This window comes from Artemia franciscana, chromosome 18 (genome assembly GCF_032884065.1).
Source record: "Artemia franciscana chromosome 18, ASM3288406v1, whole genome shotgun sequence".
Classification (NCBI taxonomy): Eukaryota; Metazoa; Arthropoda; class Branchiopoda; order Anostraca; family Artemiidae; genus Artemia; species Artemia franciscana.
In genome coordinates, this window is record NC_088880.1 from 20,189,742 (window position 1) to 20,211,878 (window position 22,137).

The following is a 22,137-nucleotide window of genomic DNA, read 5'->3' on the forward strand; positions in this document are numbered from 1 at the left end:
TCAAAATGGTTCGAATGTCAAATAACTATATAATTGGGGTTGAACCCTCCCTGTCCTTCGGGGCGAGGACTATAAATTATGTAATTTGCCCATCTTTAACATGTAAGCTTTTTTTTGGAAAAGAGTGCATGTTTAATCCCGGTTCTCCAAAAAGACTTAGGGTATTAAGGTGAAACTTTAAGGAAATGTTGAGAGAGATGCTGAAAGCAATTAAAACATACTTTGTGCTTGGTGGCTATGGAAACGGGAATATCGGAAATATCTAAAGAACGAATCAGTATTAAGATGAAACTTTCAAGGTATATTAAGGAAATGTTGAAGAGAGATTGAAGGACAACCAGCTCCCCCCTCCTTGCCATTTTAGGTGCCTCCTCTGCTCAACACTGATCGAAATTTTTGGATTGTCATTTCGTTCGAACTAGTCAAAAGGTCTCATAGCAATGATAGTATTTATCATTAGGAAAGGGGGAAATACTTAATTTTGGGTGTTTCCAAAGAGGCTAAAGACATTAAGGTGAAACTTTGGAGAATGTTCAGGGGGGTGTTGAAAAATGATTCAGGGTCTTCAACCCTCTTTCATGCCCTTTTTAGCTGTCCTTTCTCAAAAATGTTTTGATCGAAATTTTAGAAACATATATTTTATTCAAAACAATCAAAAGTTCCAATAACTACGCCTATGGGAATAAAATGACATTCCTCCACAGGTGTGGGGAGGGATAGTGAACACAATAAACACACTGTATGTGTGCTGGTTGTCAGAAGGACAGAAGGATCATCCTTATCTTAGGAACCACCATTTAAGGTATTGAGTTGAAATTTTAAGGGAATTTTGAAGAGTTATCAAAGGGCAACCAGCCCCCTTTGCCCTTTGGACAACCTGCCCTTCTGCCCTTTTTAGATGCTCCCTTCTCTCATCACTGATTAAAATTTTGAAAACGCGACTTATTTCGAAACAGTGAAAGGCCCAAGTAACTAAGGCTCCGGGGATGCAATGCCCCCACAGCCCCAGGGCAAAGATTGTAAATTATGCAATTTTCCCTTTCCCTGCATGCAGGATTTATCATTAGGAAAAGGGGGAATTTATATTCTAGATGTGTTCGAAAAGGCTTAGGGTATTAATGTAAAACTTCGGGGAATATTGAGGGGCATGTTAAACTAATTCTAAAGATACTATATGTATCGTGTTCATCAAAAAGTTGCATCTGCAATATCACAGGAACACCTGAGAGTATTAAGTTTACACTTTCCGGCCATGTTCTAGAGGATCTTAAAAAGTGGTAGGGGGCAACCAGTCCCCTCCCATTCCCTTTTTAGCGGCCCTTCCTCCAAAGCTGCCTTATCAAGATCTTGGATTCTCCCACAGCCTCTGTAAGTATTATCCTTATTAAGAATAATATGGTAGAACTTTTGGAAATATTGACGGAGATGTAAAAAAAGCAAAGCACACTATATGCAGAAGGGTTATCAAAAGGACACAGCACCAAAAACGAAGGAACGGCTAAGGATATTAAATTGAAAACTTAAAGGCATGCTGAGAGGTATGTTCAAAAGGACGGAAGGGCAATTCCCCCTCATGCCCTTTTAGAAGCTCTCCTTAAAACTGATAGCTTAGAGGTCTTAAAAATCCAATTTATTTGAAATAATAAAAAATTCTAATAGCTATTCTTCTATGGATGTCATGCCTCCACAGCCCCTGGGTCCAGGAATTTGAATTTCGTAATCTGTCCATTTTTTACATGTATGATCTATCATTGAGAAAGGGGAGAATATTTGATCATGATTGGGTTTTTTAGGAACTTTGATGTATTTACATCTTCAAACATTTCTGAACATTATGAGGCACTACCTATGATTCTCCGTCAATAGCTTTCTTATTCGCCTGCTTGTAGCCTACATTGGTTATTCTTTTTTGGTTTGATCGGCGATCCGAAACCAAAAATTTCCCCATAAAAAAGGACTTGGGATGAAAGAACCCTATTAGCACGCCCAGCTTTACCAACAGGCCCTCTAGGCCCGGGCCTAGGGGCGCAAAATGCCTGGAGGCCCAATAAATTATCACTAAGTGATTTTTTCTTAACAAAAAACTGTAACCATGCGATTTGTTGTTACAGTGGCAGGTACACTCAGCCGCCTCGCTGCCTATTCAAAGAAGAGTGATTTTAAAACAATAAAGGAATTTCGTAACCACTTATAAACTGTCAGATGTCTCCCAAGAATGACACCTAAGAGTTCGGTATTACCTCTCTCTTTAGTCTCTTTCATTACTTTTGGCTCATCAGTTGTGTTGTGTTCAGTGTTTCCACCATCCTCAAATTTTTGGACAAAACGGAGCAGCAAAACCGCTTGGTCCTAGAAATGTCAAAGCTTTATACCCTGGGCTGCCAAATTGACACATTTTGTGTCAAAATGAAACAATTTGATATTGCGTGACACAATGACACATTCTGTCGAAATGACGACACAATCGACGAAAATGACATATTTTTCAACAAAAAATGACACAATTGACAAAAATGACACATTTTTCAAAAAAAATGACACATTTTTGTCATCCAAGTCTTGTTTTTTAAATGGTAATAAAAGAAAAGTAAAATTTCAATTTTCTACCTCCTGAAAAGCTACAAATTATTGGAAGGGAATAGCGCTGCCTAACGGTGGCAGTAGTACGCAAACAGTGCGGAATACAGGACAGATGCCATCACCATATTTAAAATCTAAACCACGCGAAGAAAACAGCCATAGGCGGAAATTTCAAATCAAAATGCACGCCGAATATCAACTTAATTGGCATCTTGATTGAGTATTTGATGTAGCCAACTGGTACGTACTTAATAGTAAAAAGTAAACAGCATGCAGTTTACCAAAGCTGTATGCATAAGCACTAACTCCCATTTTTAGGAGTACAGGAGACAGGAGGGGTATCCCACCTCGGACAAGAATACAAATTTCCAGATATCATTCCTTCGGAATAATCGATCTGGCTTAAAAAGGCACCAACAAATATGACAAAAATACTAGATTGAAGCTGGTTGAGTGGCTTACATATTGAGTAAATAAAAAGCTTAGCCAATAAAGACGATTACGTATAGAGCCGATTACGATTACGACGTCATACGAAAAGACTATTTTCAATTTACTGTCGGATTGTCCCTAAAACTTTTATAAATGTAAACTTGCCTCGTTGGCCGCCCAGACACAAATTCATAGTGTGTAACATTAATTTAATCGAATGTTTCCATTTCTTTCATGACGTCATAAAAAGGTCATGATCCCAAGATAATAGGATAAGATTAAGTTTACTCCTTTTTGAGCTGATTCGGAAAAGATTATATATTCAAAACTTTTGAATAAAAATTTGACAATTAAATATGATACCATTTGTAGCGAAAAAATATGGCACATTTTGTGACACATTATGGAATCTGAGATGACACAAAAAGCACATTTTCGGAAAAAATATGACACACTCCTTCAAAAAAATTTGGCAGCCCTGTTTATACCCGGCCTGCCTATTAGGTGCATGTAATCCTGTCATGTATACGGGTGGTGTCCAGAGTCACTTGATGCCTTATTTTTTATTTTCCATTCATAGAAACATTACATTTTTTGCATTTTTCAGTGCAATATTATAATTTCAAATCGTAGTTGAGCGAGGTTTGTTTGTACTGGATTTTCTTTCTGTTTTATGACTGAATCAGCCTGTAAATTGGTTATGTATTCAAATGTGGTCGTGGAAAATTTCAATTAAAAAAAAAAAAAAAAAATTCTAGTCTATTCTACTTCCGATTAGATTTGATTCCCAAGCACTGAAAATATTTCCATTGATTTACAGTTTATTGTCAAAAAGTAATATTTTCCAACTCCAAAGTCAAAATTACATCATTAAAAGAAATGTTGAATTTATTAAAACAGGATCACTATTGTGCATTATTTTGAGTTTGTAATACATGATATGGTAAGTTAAAGATAATTTTCTTTCAGTAAACATTTACAAAATCCAGGTATGCCTGTGGTTAGCATCGTTCAGCTATGCAGGGTGCTGACAAGCATGCCTGTAGATCTAGATCAAGGTACCGACTTCATACGTTTTTGAGAGCTACCACTTATTTTTTAGGGTACGCATAACACTATAGGCCTTTCCTGCTATTTTAAAGGGATGTTTTCTCTGAATATTCATTGTCTGTTACGTATGCTAACTACCCTCACAGTTGGTAGACTATCCAAAGAGACTAGTGACATATCATCCAGTAATTGATGGTACCATGAATTCTACAGTTAATAAAAGCAATAAAAAAAGGAACCATAAGGTTATTTCGTCTCATACACAATAAATAGAAAAAAGCTTGCATACACTGACATTTGGTTGTTTTTTTTATGCTCGATTTAGACACACCCAACTACTTATTGCAAGTCAGAAATGCCTACAAGGCCTTAAATAATTCTAAAGACAGTTGAAAAAAAAGAAGCAAATCTGTTCATAGTGGCTGCGGGACATGTAGATACTATCAGATCCTCGGTAATGACTCATCAAATAACTCAGAGGAAGATAAATTAGCAGAAGTAGCAAAAAATCTGAGGGTGCGCTCAGGTTTTACGTCGTTGCACTTATGCCCAGATCACTGATCCAGTGGTTGTACAATCTTCTGGTAAATCTTGCTCCAGATTCATTCCTAGCTAAGCCAAGTATGCTTACAAAGACGTCCAACCCAAAGCTTTATATATTAAAGACATTGCAGTAGGATGCGATCAAGGGGTTATGCACTCGATAATTCCGTCGAATTCCAACGATTCATGTATCATCTTTGTTTTTGATTTATTTATATTGTTAGATTTTGTTACTGACTTACTTGTATGACTTACTAGTTTTTATCCATACTAATGTCTTTAAGGATAGAGTGGAGCCCCCCTCCTTTCGATATTGGTCTTGAGGACCTCCTATAGGGCTAAACTGAGAAATTGCGGTCGAAAATGATTTTTCTTTTTTGGCTTTATTTCACTCCTGGGTAAATCCTAGAACGGCTCTCCCTAAAGATATGACTTATGTGCATGCCGGTGCTCCTCTCTCTCTCTCTCTCTCTCTCTCTCTCTCTCTCTCTCTCTCTCTCTCTCTCTCTCTCTCTCTCTCTCTCTCTCTCTCTCTCTCTCTCTCTCTCTCTCTCTCGTTCTCTGTTTTTCTCTCTCCCTCTCTTAATTTTTTTTTGCTGTGGTCTTAGTAGATTTTTTAGGGTTGTTAAAAGTAATCATTTTTAAATTGTACATTTAAGTAAATAAGTGGCATATAAATAATTTTCAATACACAGTGCCATTTTTTAGGACGAAGCTCTTGTGGATGTTACTTTGGCTGTGGAAGGTCGCTCGATTCGAGCTCACAAGATGGTGTTGTCTGCATGCTCAAGTTTTTTTCGTGATTTATTTGCGTCACATCCTGAATCCCACCCAATAATTATATTAAATGATACCCCTTACTCAGAACTACAAACCCTCTTGGATTTTATGTACAAGGGTGAAGTGAATGTTGAACAAGAAAACTTAGATAACCTTTTAAGGACAGCTCATGAACTCTGCATACGTGGACTGGCTGATATATTAAGTCAGTGCAAAGCTAGATCCAATACACTCAATAGCGCATCGACAACATTGGACGTGGCAACATCAGATGACAACTATTTGAATTATTGCAATAGGCTAATAAAACGAGAATATCCCAGTGGCGAGGAATTATCTGATAGCAACACAATGAGAGCAGGTAGTGTTGAAAACGAGATGGAAGGCGAAAGCCCGATGGAGGATAAAGTGGATGATGCAGCGGATGTAGTGAATGAAGAGGCTCAAGACTTGAGTCGTCCTTTTGTCCCTCTACCCTCCTCCCCGCCTACTGTGAATATGTATCCGAATAGTGTAATATCAACCGTGCAGAAGTTTAACTGGCCAGCTATTTCCGATTCGGAAGAATCAGATGGGGAGATGGAGGAATCTTCCATAGCACCAGGCGTTGCCTCATACTCTCAACCAGTCTGTGATGCACCGTCAAAACTCTCTCCTGAGCAAACTGGTTCTGTAAGTTCCCTCTTCTTTAGCCTTTGTCATTGTACTTAATTTTTCGTAATTATTAAATTTTAAATTAGCTTTATTTTAGTCGAAAAATTCTAAACCCAAATTTTCAAATCTTGTTTTTCAAGGGTGGGGACATTATCATTTTTGCTGTGTCTAGTGCAAAGAATCATGTTATTATAAAAACTAAATTTTGCTAACAGTTTTTTTTATTATAATGCATTTATACTTTGAATTACTAGGAAAAGAGTTACATCAGCAGTTATTTCTACTTTTTCAATAGTTGGATTTTAATTGAGTCAAATCTGTATCTATTTAATTGTGATGATGGCTATAAATACTTGGCTGTCATTGGTTAGTTTAGCGTAAAAAATTTCATAACTTCAAGCTATAATTAAGAACTCTTTTAGTGCAATTACGATAAGCGTAAAATATGTATAATCAATCTACAGAATATTAGTCCTTCTTCAGAAAGGAACAAAAAGAGAAAGGGTCCGCATAAATACGGGTAACTTTCTGCACCCACAGACATTTAGCTATTTTTAGAATATTTAGGCTAAAAATGTTTTAAGTTTAGGATCAAATATTGATCAGCTCTTGCATTTTCTTACAAGTTTACTAGAGGAGGGAATATGGGGACAATTTCTAAGGAAATGAGTGCCATCAACACTCCTGTCCAGAAGTATGACTCCAATTTGCCCGTTCCTATTTTTAAATGAACTAATAAATTGTAAATAAGTAAGTATGACGGCACTAGACCCTCAAGGTCTAAACTGGCGGTGCCGATCTCCGTTTCGTGGCCCTTCAGCAAGGAAGTGCAATGGGGGCTGGGGGTCAGCCATCTTATGCTGTCTATTTATAAAACGAACAGCCTGTAATATCCTTCAACCAAGACAGCTTGACTTGTTTTAATTGTCTATTCAACTTAATCTAATTCTTCATTGGTTTTCATCAAGTTTTTCTTCTTTCAACTTAACGACAGTCCCAAGTTCTCATGTCTACATATTATTCCCTCCCAGGAAAATGCTGGGAGGAATATTATTCCCTCCCAGGAAAATCTATGTTTTGATCTCCAATAGCTTAGCAAATAGTAGAATCTTCAGTAATTTAGCTTTTATCATGCACAAGACAAACGAGGATAGGAAAGCTTTGGTTTCGGATTGCCTTTTTAATGGCACATCGTATCTACCAAGTGACATATAGCGATCGCAAATTCTATTGGTCTGTCGGTCTGTCTGTCCCGGTTTTGCTACTTTAGGCACTTCCAGGTAAGCTAGGATGATGAAATTTGGCAGGCGTATCAGGATCCAGACCAGATTAAATTAGAAATTGTCGTTTCACATAGTGTGTTTTAATTGTGTTCAGCATCCCGCTCGACATCGAACAGTTCGTGGTAACGAACTGTAGTAAGGAGCGACCCGGCTCAATAGTAACCGAAGCTCTAAATGGAATTTTTATACCAATAGTTACATCCAAAGAATATTTTAATGCTGATTTTAAATATATAAGTTTCATCAAGATTAGTCTTACGCATCAAAAGTTACGAGCCTGAAACAATTTGCATCATGTTAGAAGCACTAAATGCCCCCTCCCACGATCATCTTTTCCCTAAGTCACCAGATCAAAATTCTGAGATACCCATTTTATTCGTCATAGTCAAAAACCTAATAACCATGTCTTTGTTGACGACTTACTCCCCCACAGTTCCCGTGGGAGTGGCTGCAAGTTAAAAGCTTTGACCTGTGTTTACATATAGTATTGGTTATTGGCAAGTGTATAGACGTTTTCAGGGGGATTTTTTTTGGTTTGGGGGGAGGAGAAGTTGATGGGGGGTTACGTGGGAGAATCTTTCCATGGAAGAATTTGTCATGGGGGAAGAGAATTTCAATGAAGGGGGCCCAGGATTTTCTAGCATTATTTAACAAAACAATGAAAAAATAAATGTGAAAAGTTTTTTCAACTATCGTATCGTATCGTAAGATCTTTTCACTTGCAGAATTATGTGAAAAAAGGAAGTGTATTATAAAACTCAGTATCTTTCAAATTTTCTCAGTGGGTCTAGGGGCTAGGCTAGAAAGAAGTTTCTCTGGCGTGTGTTTGTAAAGGTGCATACAGGTCGGACTTTTGTAGGGGGTGGGATCAAGATCGGGACAAAATGTAGGCTAGTCTTTGCTACAAGTTTTCAATTTATCAGAGGGACTCTCTGAACGAATCTTGGGACCCCTCCCGATTTGTGCAACTCTGTCTGGTTACAAGTTTTCTTTTACTCTAGGGTTCCCAGAGATAGTTAGATTTGAGGGTGTAATTTTCATTAATTCTCATGTCCCTCTCTTTGGGGGAGTTTTGCCGTTTCTCTAAAATTATGCATATTTTTCTTGATTCTAACTACTGATGGTTAATTTCAGAATTAGTAAATTTTACTTATTTGAATCAGGATAAAAAGGTTTGTGTTCATATTATTATCAAAATTTTGTTGTTAGAGTTTTTGCTTCTGTAGACAAGGAGCGCTCTTTATGTATAGTTTGTTACCATAAAGGATTTGATAATATTTGTAGTGTCTTTCAAAATCTAACATTTCAAACTTCATATTTCATTGTATAGAATAAGAAATTACTGAATGAACAAGTATAATTTTACAATGAACGAACACCGATCTGAATCTCGGGGGTGGATACCAGATTATTTTTCACACTTAGATGGAGGGGGGGGGGTCAAAAACCAGAAAACTTGCATTTTAGGGCACGATTCTTAGATGGTCACTTCCACCATTATCTTCCTTCATCCTCCTCCCCCATTATGCTGGTATACAGTAAGTCAACAGACGAGTATAAACGAATCGTTAACAAAAAAAAAAAAAAAAAAAAAAAAAAATCAGAAATATATACGAACTGACATCAAGACACAAACCATTAAATTTCCTTATTGCATAGCCTTTGTTTATGGGCATTGCGGTTCTGTGTTATAAAAATCCATTTAGCCAAAAAAAAAAAATCTCGCTAAATGATGGTTGTAAATAATTTTACGATCCCAAATAAAATATACTAGGTCCTCAAAAGTTGTTAAGAAATGGCCTCCGGCTCCTTGATTCTACTGGTTGCAGTCTATATTAACTAACCACTTAGGCTATCATTGTTGCAGTTACAGCTGCAACCTAGTAAACAGCGAACCATGGCCGATTGTAACGAAAAAAATGGTTGTCAATAAATTGTCTAGTGATAAAAACTTCCGAAATGGGTATCATTTTTACCCTGATTCAATTTCATAATGCTGTATAATCAGAAGAGTCAAATTTTTGAGTTTTTTTTAAAGAAGAGCCTAAAACTTAGAAATAGTGGTGTCGAAAAAAAAAATCACCATAAGAGTCGCCATGCGCAAAAACTCGTAGCCAGGACTACAGTTCCTCGTCTGAAAAAAAATCGGAGAAAATTATTGCATTAGTGGTAATGCAATTTGTTTTTCTTTTTTCTTCTCCAGCAGCCTACTGGGCAGTCGTGTGCCTGTACGACATCTGTTGGTGGTCACATGATAGTAATAACTCATTCGATGAATATTTTTTTGTCTATTCTTACTATAAATACTTTCCTTAGCACCAGCACAAAGTGTCTTATGGTGCGTAGCTGCAACTTTTGGGGCCAACTCTGCTATTATTGGAGCTAAAGGGCCAGCTAGCCCCTGCTCTAAAGAAATTTTGTCAAAGATAATTTTTGATGAGAACATGAAATCGATGGGTTTATTAACTATCATCATGTCAGATGAACCGTTAATGCATAGAGATGAACTATATTTGTTGTGGACTAAATCTCAGATGAGCATACATTCAGCTACTGAGGGTGACTCAGCCCCTCCTTTTCATGGGACTTAAGAGTCACTGTTGAATTGTTTGGATAGCATCCGAATTCATTACCTCATACTTCATTGTTGTTGGGCTATGCGACAAGATTCAAACAATCTAACGAATATGTTTCTTTTTTCCCTGATTGTGCCTGTTAAAACTTGAGATTGATTATTTCAAGTAACTTTTGCCATCCCAGTATCATTGCGAGGGTCCGGGTTGGAATGTAACATTTGCCATTGTTTTGGAAGTGTTATCTTTTTTTTACTTCACAAACATACTTTTACTCATTTTTATGCTTTTATTTTTACAAACATACTTTACTTAACATACTTCACTTTTTTTACTTCACTTCTATATATGTTGGTATTAAATTTATAGTATAAGACGAAGATACATTTTATATGCATTTTAATGGGGCAACGTTAAAACATCAAAATAAAAATAAAATAACTTGTTTCTATTATTTCTTATCTCCGGTAAGGGAAAGGTTATAATTTATTGTTAATAGACTAAAATTGCCTCATATAAATAAGCGTTGTCTCTCATGGACATGGATCATGGACCCTATGGGAGAAACAACACTCTGTATTTAAAGGAAAAATCAAAAAAGCTAAAATTAAAAAAAATCTTCAAATACAAGTTAAGAGCAACGTTAAATGTTAAAACAGACCATAATTAACCTGACTATGAAAGGAACTGCGGCTAATTCAAGCCCACCGCTCTTAACTTTTAAGTTGTTGTTTTTGATTTACTGAAAACTTACAATAATGCAACAGATACCATATTGGTAATCACTATGGTGTCCTTGTGAAACAGCCTTTTTCCAAAGCTACCTGTCCTCTCTTGAAAATAAAGTAAGGACCATGGCTTTTCTGGTACATCCTCCAATACATCCCGGAAATTTGATTCTACTTGTAATATTGTTGTTAGTGTCGACATTATATAAGATCTATTGAGAAAAGATAAAGTATAACAATAACAATGAAACAAAACACGGACAGAAAGAATGTGCAGGAAATAAATTTCTCACAGCAGAAAGCGGAGCTAAATGAACGGAGTATCAGAACAATTTAAAACATAGTGTTGGAAAATGCTCTCTATAATCAATTGATAAAAATAGTAAAGAAGAAAGAAACTAATCAATAATTAGATGAAATTTTAAGGACTGAATGAAAGAAAAAGAATTTAGGAAAATATGAAATGGTGTGCTTATTGCGAATAGGGGTCCAACACCTCCGCTTAAGAGTTCCCTGATATTTTGAATTTACTGATGTATTTTTCAACAAGACTGAAATCCTTTTTGGATCAACCCCCCTTTGTCCCTGAAATTATGCAAATTTTATTACGCTAACAACTTTAGATGGGTAAATTATAAATTCACGAGTTCACTTATTTGGAATCAATATTACCAGCTGTTTCTTTCTATGCATATGTTACCGTGATTGTCCGAAACACTTTTTTTCTCCTTGGATTTAATCAGCGTTGCCAGTCAAATTTTTCAATTTAATGCAAGGTTTGATGATGACAGGTTAGGTTAGATAGATTAGGTTTGGCTAGGTGAGTTTAGGTTGGATTAGGTTAGCTTCGATTAGGTTTTTCACGCATTTCTGATATTTAGAATCAGATTTAACTTAGCCCTACCTAATCTAACGTAACCTAACATAAACTAACCTAATATAACATAACCTAACTTTAAGTTTTACCTTCATTGCTGCATAAACTGAAAAAGCTGACTCGGAAAGTTAATTGAATCCAAGCAGAGAAGAAAGAATTTTGAACATTAACTGGTGAATGTCGATGTTAACTAGATCTCGGACTTTCACAGTAACATATATACTGTTACCAGATTTTAGTTTTTAGAGTATTGGAAAAAGACTTATGGGTATATTGAGAAAGGTCTTAGTCTGAATTTTGATATTATATTTATGGGTGATTTTAATATTAGCATAATGGTTAAAACTCATCAATGACGATTGATTTTTTTGTCTGCTAAGACTTCTTTTGGTTTAGTGCCTTCTATTTTGATCCCAACACGTATCACTGAGTCGACCGCCACTTTAATTGATAACATATTTTCCTCTCTTTCTTCTCAAAATATTGCTGTAATTATTTCGGATATATCGGTTTGATGTGATGAATACCTGTCCTTCTAAACCATTTGTTCAAGTCAGCATTTTCTCACAAAGGAAGAGCAGCTCTTGAACATTAGGTCGGAAGTATCGTGGAATTTGTGGATGATTTTAATATACCTATAAACGATGTGTTTAAAAATTTTATGGGGTGATCAAGGACACTTTCGTTGAGGTATGTCTACGTGACCAGAAGAAAAATGGTTTCAAGAGGTCAGCCCCATTGTGTCCGTGGATGACTCCTGGATTAGTAAAGTGTGCTAAGTGAAAAGCTTATCTTTGGGAAGTTTACAAGAATCATCCTACACCTGAGCGACATCATCGTTTCAAAGAGTATCGAAATATATTTAAGTCAACTACATGTAGGATTAGAAGAGATTATTGTCGTAGAAAATTTTCGGAGTGCAGGAAAGATATAAAAAAAAACATGGAGGATGATAAATTCCTTTGTTAAGCCTGATCATTCGCCTCCATCAGTACCAACGATGCTCAAGCTAGACGGAATGGATATTGCTAAAGAAGAAGAAATAAAGCGGGAATTTACATCGTATTTTGCTTCAATAGGTCATTTGACAGCTAATTCTGTATCTGAATCAAGATCTAATAGTGATTTTACTAGATATTCGGGTCCTTCTTGCCACAAATCTTTTGTGATTGAAAAAGTAACTGAAACAGAGGTTTCTCGGATAGTTTCGAATTTAAAGGGATCATCCTCTTCAGGACCTGATTTAGTACCCACTCGAGTAGTCAAGTCTAATCTCTCAGTGATTAATAGGTCGTTTGAACGCGGAGTTTTCCCTCAGGCACTGAAGTCCGCGCGTATAATCGTCATCCACAAAGGTGGTAGCATTCTCGTTTGTCAGATTTCTTTGCACGAAGAAATGTTTTCATGAGTTCCAGTTTGGGTTTCGTCCAAAGCATTCCACTGAACCGGCTTGTATTGGCCTTCTCAATTTTGTGAGTAATGCTTTAGACTTGAAGAAAACGCCAGCGACAATTTTTTGGATGTGAGAAAAGTTGTGACAATTTGTCCCATGATATTCTTCTTGCCAAGTTTTCGCAATTGGTCTTCGGGGAGAAGCATAAGAAGGGCTGCAATCTTATCTTCATGGCCCGTTTATTTCTTTTGATCAAGGGTCTGATATTAAGGCCAAAGTAGACTTTGGAATTCCACAAGGGTCTATCCTTGGTCCTTTGCTTTACATTGTATATGCCAATGACTTATATTGAGCTATAAGAGATGCTCCAAGGTTCATTTGTTGCAATATATGTCACCCAGATGAGTTGAAGTGTCCTGATTCAATATGTTTTGAACAAACGGTTGATTTATTTGTACTTGCTGATGATATTAGACTACGCTTGTTTGTGCCGAGCGGGACCAAAATAATTTAGTAATAAAGCTTCAAATACTGGTGGATAGATCTTATGTGTGGTTTGAAGCAAAATTGTCTTGCTCTACATGTTTCCTAGTCTCATTTTTTCGTTTTTTCCAGAATTGGCTTGCAATTTCCTGGTTTGAATATTATTCCAAGCTCTAAATGTATTATTTCTAGATCACAAAATAGGTTTGTTAGGTTTCTAGGAGTCCAAGTCGACGAGAATCTTTCATTTAAGAACCATATTAACCTTCTCTGATTAAAAGTGTCAAGAAACTTAAGTATGATACGTAAGCTAAGGTATATTTTTCTTAGATTTATTTTAAAGCTTCTTTATGCTTCTCTCATACAACTGTACACAAACTATTGTTCTATTGTTTGGATGAGTACTCCCATCCCTATTAAAACCACTTTCTGTTCTTCATGATAAAGCCCGTCAGTTAGTTTCAGATACGAATAGTACGTCAACAAATTCTCTCCTTAGGTTGCGTGCACATTATTTGCTATATTGTGCTATTTTTATTCATAAATATCTTCATTGTCAACTTCCCTCAGGTTTGTCGCTTGTCAAACAGTTCGTGGTAACGAACTGTAGTAAGAATCGACCCGGCTCAATAGTAACCAAAACTCTAAAAAATGGAATTTTGATACCAATAGCTATATCAAAAGAATCGCATTTTAATGCTGATTTTAAATATATAAATTTCATCAAGTTTAATCTTACTCATCAAAAGTTACGAGCCTGAGAAAATTTGCGTTATTTTAGAAAATAGGGGGAAACACCCCCTAAAAGTCATAGAATCTTAACGAAAATCACACCATCAGATTCAACGTATCAGAGAACCCTACTGTAGAAGTTTCAAGCTCTTATCTACAAAAATGTGGAAATTTGAATTTTTGCCAGAAGGCAGATAACGGATGCGTGTTTATTTGTTTGTTTTTTGTTTTGTTTTTCCCAGGGGTGATCGCATCGACTCAGTTGTCCTAGAATGTTGCAAGAGGGCTCATTCTAACGGAAATGAAAAGTTCTAGTGCCCTTTTTAAGTGACCGAAAAAATTGGAGGGCACCTAGGCCCCCTCCCACGCTAATTATTTTCCCAAAGTCAACGGATAAAAATTCTGAGATAGCCATTTTATTCAACGTAGTCGAAAAACCTTATAACTATGTCTTTGGGGACGACTTACTCCCCCACAGTCCCCGTGGGAGGAGCAACAAGTTACAAACTTTGACCAGTGCTTACATATAGCAATGGTTATTGGGAAGTGTACAGGCGTTTTCAGGAGGATTTGTTTGGTTGGGGGGAGGGGTTGAGAAGAGGAGGATAAGCTGGGGGAACTTTCCATCGAGAATTTGTCATGGGGGAAGAAAATTTTCATGAAGGGAATGCAGGATTTACTAGCATTATTAAATATGAAAAAATAAATATGAAAAAGTTTTTTCAGCTGGAAGTAAGGAACAGCATTAAAACTTAAAACAAACAGAAATTATTACCCATATGAGGGGCTCATCTCCTCCTAATACCTCGCTCTTTACGCTAAAGTATTTTTAGTAATTTCAACTATTTATTCTACGGCTTTTGTGATTCAGGGGTCATTCTTAATGAATTGGGACAAAATTTAAGCTTTAGTGTAAAGAGCGAGGTACTGACGAGGGGGCGAACCCCCTCATATATGTAATAAAAACATGAGAATACAAAAGTTCTTTACGTAAGCTAATTTATAAGTTACGTAAATCTTTTACTAATAAAAAGATTCGTAAAAAATTAAAAGTTCTAGTTGCCTTTTTAATTAACCAAAAAATCGGAGGACAACTAGGCTTCCTCCCCCGCTCTTTTTTTCTCAAAATCATTCGATCAAAATTATGGGAAAGCCATTTAGCCAAAAAAAAAAAAATTGCAAATTTCGTTTTAATTATTCCTCTGCGGAGAGCCAAAATCAAAACATGCATTGATTCAAAAACGTTCAGAAATTAAATAAAAAAAATACAAGTTTTTTTAGCTGAAAGTAAGGAGCGACATTAAAACTTAAAACGAACAGAAATTACTTCGTATATGAAAGAGGCTGCTTCCTCATCAACGCCCCGCTCTTTACGCTAAAGTTTTTTACTGTTTTAAAAAGAAGAATTGAGAGAAAGAGTCAAACTTTAGCGTAAAGAGCGGGGCGTTGATGAGGAAGCAGCCTCTTTCATATACGAAGTAATTTCTGTTCGTTTTAAGTTTTAATGTCGCTCCTTACTTTCAGCTAAAAAAACTTGTTTTTTTTATTTAATAACTCTGAAGTTTTATTGGTTGTTAGAACTCCAACCGTGAGGTCAGATTTAAGCCTTATATACGCATGTTGTAGGGTTTGGAACTCCTTGCCGAAGAATATTAAAGGTTGCCACTCCATCGGGGTCTTCAAAAGATTAATGGAAAATCATTTGGGTTAATTTTTCTTCATATTTTTCTTTTTTTCCTTCTTTTATTTAATATATAGGTAATAATAGTAATATATATTTGTTTGGCAGTTCAATGGAGTGTAAAAAAATAAAAAAAAGTTTGATATAAGTATTTGCATTTCTTGTTTTTCGTTTTTGTTATTTTTTTCCTCTCCGTGTTTATTCTCCCTACATTCACAGGCCACGAAGCCTTTTGTGGGGGGGTGTTAAAAGGGATGCGTGTATTGGTTATTTGAGATTAATAAAGTTGAGTTGAGTTTTGATAACTTACCTTTCATTAATATGAACTGTATGCTAGCAAATTAACAATTATCTGAGATAGCAATTATCAGGTTTTTTTTATGATAAGTCGTCGTGAGGGACTACTTTTGTCTTTTTAACATCGTACCTTGAAAGCTGTCTAAGCGTGAGGAAGCAGAGAATGCATCAGGAGTCTCGTGAAGTAGACGGTTATTGTAGTTTTGTTATGATTTTTTTTTTTTTTTTTTGCAATATCATGCAAAAGAGCTTGCATGTAGCATTTTTAAAGTGTATAAAAGGCAGAGTAAAAAGAATTAATTTTAGAAGTTGACTCATTGTTTGCATTGAGAAATAACTTATGGTTGTCATAATTCAGACCTATTTTTCTGGCCTCATATAGAATTTATGATGCTATAGCGAGGACTCATTGACCGCAAATTTGGAGTTCTAGTGCCCTTTTTGGTGGACAAGATTGTTTAGAGGGTATTCAATTTCCTTTTTTGGTCTATGTGGTATCTCGAAACTTCAAGTTAATACCTTTAATAAAAACGATTGAATAGCCTGAAAATATTTGCCCCTGGGTGGTATTATACGCGTAATCCTAGGGGCAAGGGCACAAAATTATGCAAATAATATATTTCAGGTAGAGGTTTTCTAGATAACTCTTTGTAGGAAATTATACGTTTTATAACTCGTTGAAGTAAGAGTTATGTCACGATGTTTAGTATGTAATATTTGAGTGCCTTGTGTCCGAACCCCCTCCCTCTCAACTTTGTAAATATAAACATGTTGTATTCGATTCATGGACATTTAAGGATCATTTAGTGGATGGTCCTAAATAATTTGATTTGAATGATTAAGAACCAATTGCTTAAATAAATTACATGCATGAATTAATGAGCATACAGCTGAAATTTAAGGCGAAATTCAAATTTACTGCTAAACCAGTTAAACGGCTACTATTACTACTGAAACTATTCCCAATCACAACTACTCTTACTACATTAAGAGTACTCTACCTCGACTTTTTGTAGCACAGCTTGTCTTGACCATGAATAGTCCTGTCATGACTACTCCTGCTATGTTACTACTACTACTTTCCAACTATTCTTACCGTGACTAAGTTTTCTGGGCTAAATGTCCGAATTTTCTCCAAATATTTGGGACAGGGGAGTATTTCAGATTGAAGGTACCTCCGCCTCTTTCGTGTTTTTTTTTAAGATCCGGACTTAAATACATAAATCGATTCCAGCAGAATTTTCATCACGTTCACTCTATATCTACAATGCTTCCTTTTATTTACCTTTTTCAGAGATTGGGCAAAGTTCTGTTAAATTCGGTAAATTTTCGATAAATTCGAAGAATATACCAGTAGAATAAATCAGTAAGTATTCTCCTCGGGTGGTCTCAGATGCGTTTTCTGAACCGAACAAGGCGTTTTTCTAATCGGCTCTAATAAGCGGAATGTGGTATTGTGTCCTATTTTTAGTATCCTCGCGACCCTGGTGAAATTGGCACAGAATGTTACGAAATACAACAAAATTCATTAAACACCCAACTTTGAACATAGTGGGCACAATTTCCAATTTTTAATTTTCAACGAACGCCTTTAGAAATAGAATAAATTGGATCAGCAATTTATTATTTACATTCCTTATGTTCCTTCATGTACCCCTGAATCGCTAATGCAACCTACGTAGGCACTATCGGCAGCATAAGAAAAAAATAATACTACATGTAATTACTCAAAGGCTCCCTGTTCAGTACAAGCGGAGCATGTCTTATAACTTATAAAATAAAAAAACTAGTTTTTTTTTTAACTGAAAGTAAGGAGCGACATTAAAACTTAAAACGAATAGAAATTACTCCGTATATGAAATGGGTTGTCCCCTCCGCAACCCCTCCCTCTTTACGCTAAAGTTTTTAATTGTTTTAAAAAGTAGAATTGTGGCAAAGAGTCAAACTTTAGCTTAAAGAGCGAGGGATTGTGGAGGGGACAACCCATTTCATATACGGAGTAATTTCTGTTCGTTTTAAGTTTTAATGTCGCTCCTTACTATCAGTTAAAAAAAAATAGTTTTTTTTTATTTAATATCTGAACGTTTTTGAATTAATGCATGTTTGATTTTGGCTCTCCGCACATAAATTATTAAAATGAAATTTGCATATTAATTCTTTTTTTGGCTAAATGGCTTTGTCTTAGTTTTGATCAGACGATTTTGAGAAATAAGGGATGGGGAAGGAGCCCTGTTGCCCTCCAATTTTTCGATTATTTAAAAAGGCAACTAGAACTTTTAATTTTTAACGAACGTTTTTATTAGTAAAAAATATATGTAACTTAAGAATTAACTTACGTAACAAACTTTCATATTCTTATATTTTTATTATGTATATGAGGGTGTTTGTCCCCTCGTTAATACCTCGCTCTTTACTATAAATCTTAAGTTTTGTCCCAATTCTTTAAGAATAACCCCTGAATCAGAAAGGCCGTATAATAAATAGTTTAAATTACTAAAAATACTTTAGCATAAAGAGCAAGGTATTTATCTTCTCCTAAGTACCTCGCTCTTTATGCTAAAGTATTTTTAGAACCCCTCATATGCGTAATAATCTCTGTTCGTTTTAAGTTTTAATGCTACTCCTTACTTTGAATTGAAAAAACTTTTTCATGTTTATTTTTTCATTGTTTTTTTTATAGTAATGCCAGAAATTCCCGCGCCCTTTTCATCGAATTTCTTTTCCCCCATGGCATATTCCTCCAAGGAAAGATCCTCCCACATAACCCCCTCCCCTCAACCCCACAACCAAACCAAAAAAATCCCACTGAAAACGTCTGTACGCTTCCCAATAACCATAACTGTATGTAAACACTGGTCAAAGTTTGTAACTTGCAGCCCCTCCCCCAGGGACTGTGGGGGAGTAAGTCATCCCCAAAGACATAGTTATTATGGTTTTCGACTATGCGGAACAAAATGGCTATCTCAAAATTTTGATCCGTTGACTTTGGGAAAACAATGAGCGTGGGAGGGGGCCTAGGTGCCCTTCAATTTTTTGGTCACTTAAAAAGGGCACTAGAACTTTTCATTTCCGTTAGAATGAGCCCTCTTGCGACATTCTAGGACCACTTGGTCGATACGATGACCCCTGGAAAAAAACAACAAAAAAACAAAACAAAAAAAAAACAAATAAACACGCACCCGTGATCTGTCTTCTGGCAAAAAAATACGAAATTCCACATTTTTGTAGATAGGAGCTTGAAATTTTTACTACAGGGTTTTGTGATACGCTGAATGCGATGGTGTGATTCTATAACTTTTAGAGGGTTCTCCCCCTATTTTCCAAAATGAGGCAAATTTTCTCAGGCTCGTAACTTTAGATGACAAAGACTAAATTTGATGAAACTTATATATTTAAAATCAGCATGAAAATCCGATTCTTTTGATGTATCTTTTAGCATCAAAATTCCGTTGTTTAGTTTCGTTTACTATTGAGCCGGGTCGCTCCTTACTATACATTTGTTACCACGAACTGTTTGACTAGCTTGGAAAAAACTTGAATACGAAAATTAAGGTTTCTCTGTTGACAAGCAACAAAGCAGTATTTGATAAATTATTCGGTTAAATGTTCTAAACTCTATAAATAAACAAAGAGCAAAACAAAGTTGCATGCAATTACCAAATGGTTATATGTGTTGCACTCAGAAAAGCTTTCCACGAAGCGCTAGTAAGGCTTTAGCGCAAAGAGTGGAGGGCTAGGATTTGTGGCTTCCCTCGTCTAAAAGACAATTTTTGTCCGTTTTAAGTTATTTCTCACTCTTCACTTTCATTTGAAAAACTAGTTTTTCTAAAATTAAATACGATTCAAGGTCAGTAATTTGAGCTATATTAGCCTGAACTAATTTCCTCGGACATCAAAAATAAAAATGGCAAGAAGTTTTCTAGATATTAAGCAAAATTTGCTTGAATCGCAATAATTGATGTACCGGTATCGTTACTTTTTGTATGGTCGCGATAAAAAATGTCATGAGATATCAGACAAATCGGTAGGCTTGGAAGCACTGTGTATCTGGCATGATTTCATTTTTGATGCCAGAGTAATGATCGAATTCATTCACTGGAATTAGTATTTTAACTTGAATATTTGCATTCTAAAATGTAGTTTGTAGCGCCTAGAAGATGATTAAATCTCACAAGAGTTCTTAATTTTTTGTATTTTGATTTAATAGGAAAGTGCCCTATTTTTGCATCATTTAGCGGTTTTTGTGGTACATCTGAAACTCAACACTGCCTAGTCTCTATTCCCTCTTGACTTAATTTGTTTTCTATATCTTATGAAAAACAAGGTTTTCTTCAAATACTTCTAATAACAGTATTTCTGAGGAACTAATAAATGGAATAAGATATGTTTTTGAGGGGCAACCATGAATTATTCTGTTACTATGCTATTGCCTCAGCAACAATCAAGAATTCGTGGCTCTTAAATATCCATGCGATTGAAGTTGTGTTTCCCGATAGTTCTTATTTTTACCATTCGATTTATTATTTGTCCCAATTATTCTATTAACAGTATGTTTGAGGAAGTGACAAGTGGAATAAGATATGCGGGAATCCCTGCAATAATTTTTTACTAGGCTATTGGCTCGTCAACAATCAGGAGACCGTGTCTCTTCGATATCATAACGATTGAAGTTATGTTTCTAAGAGATTTTTTCGGCTATTAAATATGATATGTGTTAAACGTTTAGTTTTGATCAGGTGTACTTATTATGGGCATCCTTTACAACGTGGATGGGAGAAGTTAAAAAGAATAGGCAATTACTCAGCAGCATAAACTGCGAGATACAAATCGAAAATCGTTTTAAGCGCTTGTGTGCAAGTACCCTTGACATGTCCTTTTCATCCTTTTCAAAAGATTAGTTATCCTACATGTAGGATTTGTGATCTAGGCTTGGATTGATCCTCGATAATAACCACTGTCTTTGTAGTCAAAGTGGAAGGTAACTTATCTCACTTGCCCTCCTAAAATATTTCCCAACTAAGGGTCAATCCGATCAATAATTTCTGGGGATCAAGAATGGGCCCTGTACATTTAGACACGAGTTAAATTTATCTTAAGGCAAGTCTGTCCAATTCTTCACTATCTATATCATCACTTTCAGCTCTGGGATGGTGGAGGAAGGATTAAATGTAAATGAATTTTTGTTTTGTGTTTCAAAAATTTGTTCATTTTTTGATGGTCAGTTGAAGTTGCTCAAGTCCATTTCCTGCATCTTGTGTGTATTTGTGAACAAGCTCTATTTTTTAAACTGGCTAAGATGTTTCAGCGTTTTGTGAAGGGGTTGAGGGTTCAAAAGCACTCATAATCCATTCATGGGTGCTGTAAAGCAAACCGATCTCCCTCATTTGTTTTTATTATCAGCTTTTAAATGAAATCTATAATGCTTATTATAGCCAATTCGCTTACAGAATCATAACCAAAAACTCAGGGCCTCGGTTTTAGTCACTTTATTTAGAAGCCGTTGCCCCGAAAGTTGTATTTTCGAAATTGATGTAGCCTACTCTATTACTGAACTGAAAGAGTATGGTAAGCTGATGACAGATGACACTATTGCTCTAAATGGGCTTATTAAGAGTTAAAACTGCTACCATCATTGACAGCTAGGTGATGCTGAGTAGGGCTTAGAAAATTGGAAATAAGGTCAATTTTTACTTATTGCAGTTAGGACTTCAATAAAAGTCAAGTTTATTCGCGTCCCACCTGACATTTCTCCAATATCGGACATATAATTTTGTTTGCAGACCATTTCTATTGGGTTTGTTGTGTATGTTGGGTCAGATTAGTTTTCAGAAATGAGGCGAGTTAAAAAAAAATGTATAAATATAGTCACCTATTGTATCCATTAAGCGAAAGTGGCTCTTCCATCTTAGGCCAATTTAGAGCAAAAGCAAAAAAGGAGAAATAATTTATGTAACCAATTTTGGTTTATATTTTTGTTTTTGATGTGGTTTTTTTTTTAGAAAGGAACTCCCCATACTTTTTTTAAACTAAAATCATAATATAGGAGGAATT

At 35.8% G+C, this 22,137-nt stretch overlaps 1 protein-coding gene across 2 annotated transcripts in view; it reads left to right on the forward strand.

Annotated features, from left to right (window-relative positions):
• The window catches only part of LOC136038730 (zinc finger protein 628-like), a 112,976-nt gene that overhangs the window by 38,704 nt on the left and 52,135 nt on the right, over positions 1-22,137 (forward strand). For both annotated transcript variants that reach the window (XM_065722076.1, XM_065722075.1), the window contains exon 3: positions 5,314-6,057. In XM_065722076.1, coding sequence (XP_065578148.1) covers positions 5,314-6,057 — 744 coding nt within the window. The remainder of the gene's footprint in view (positions 1-5,313; positions 6,058-22,137) is intronic.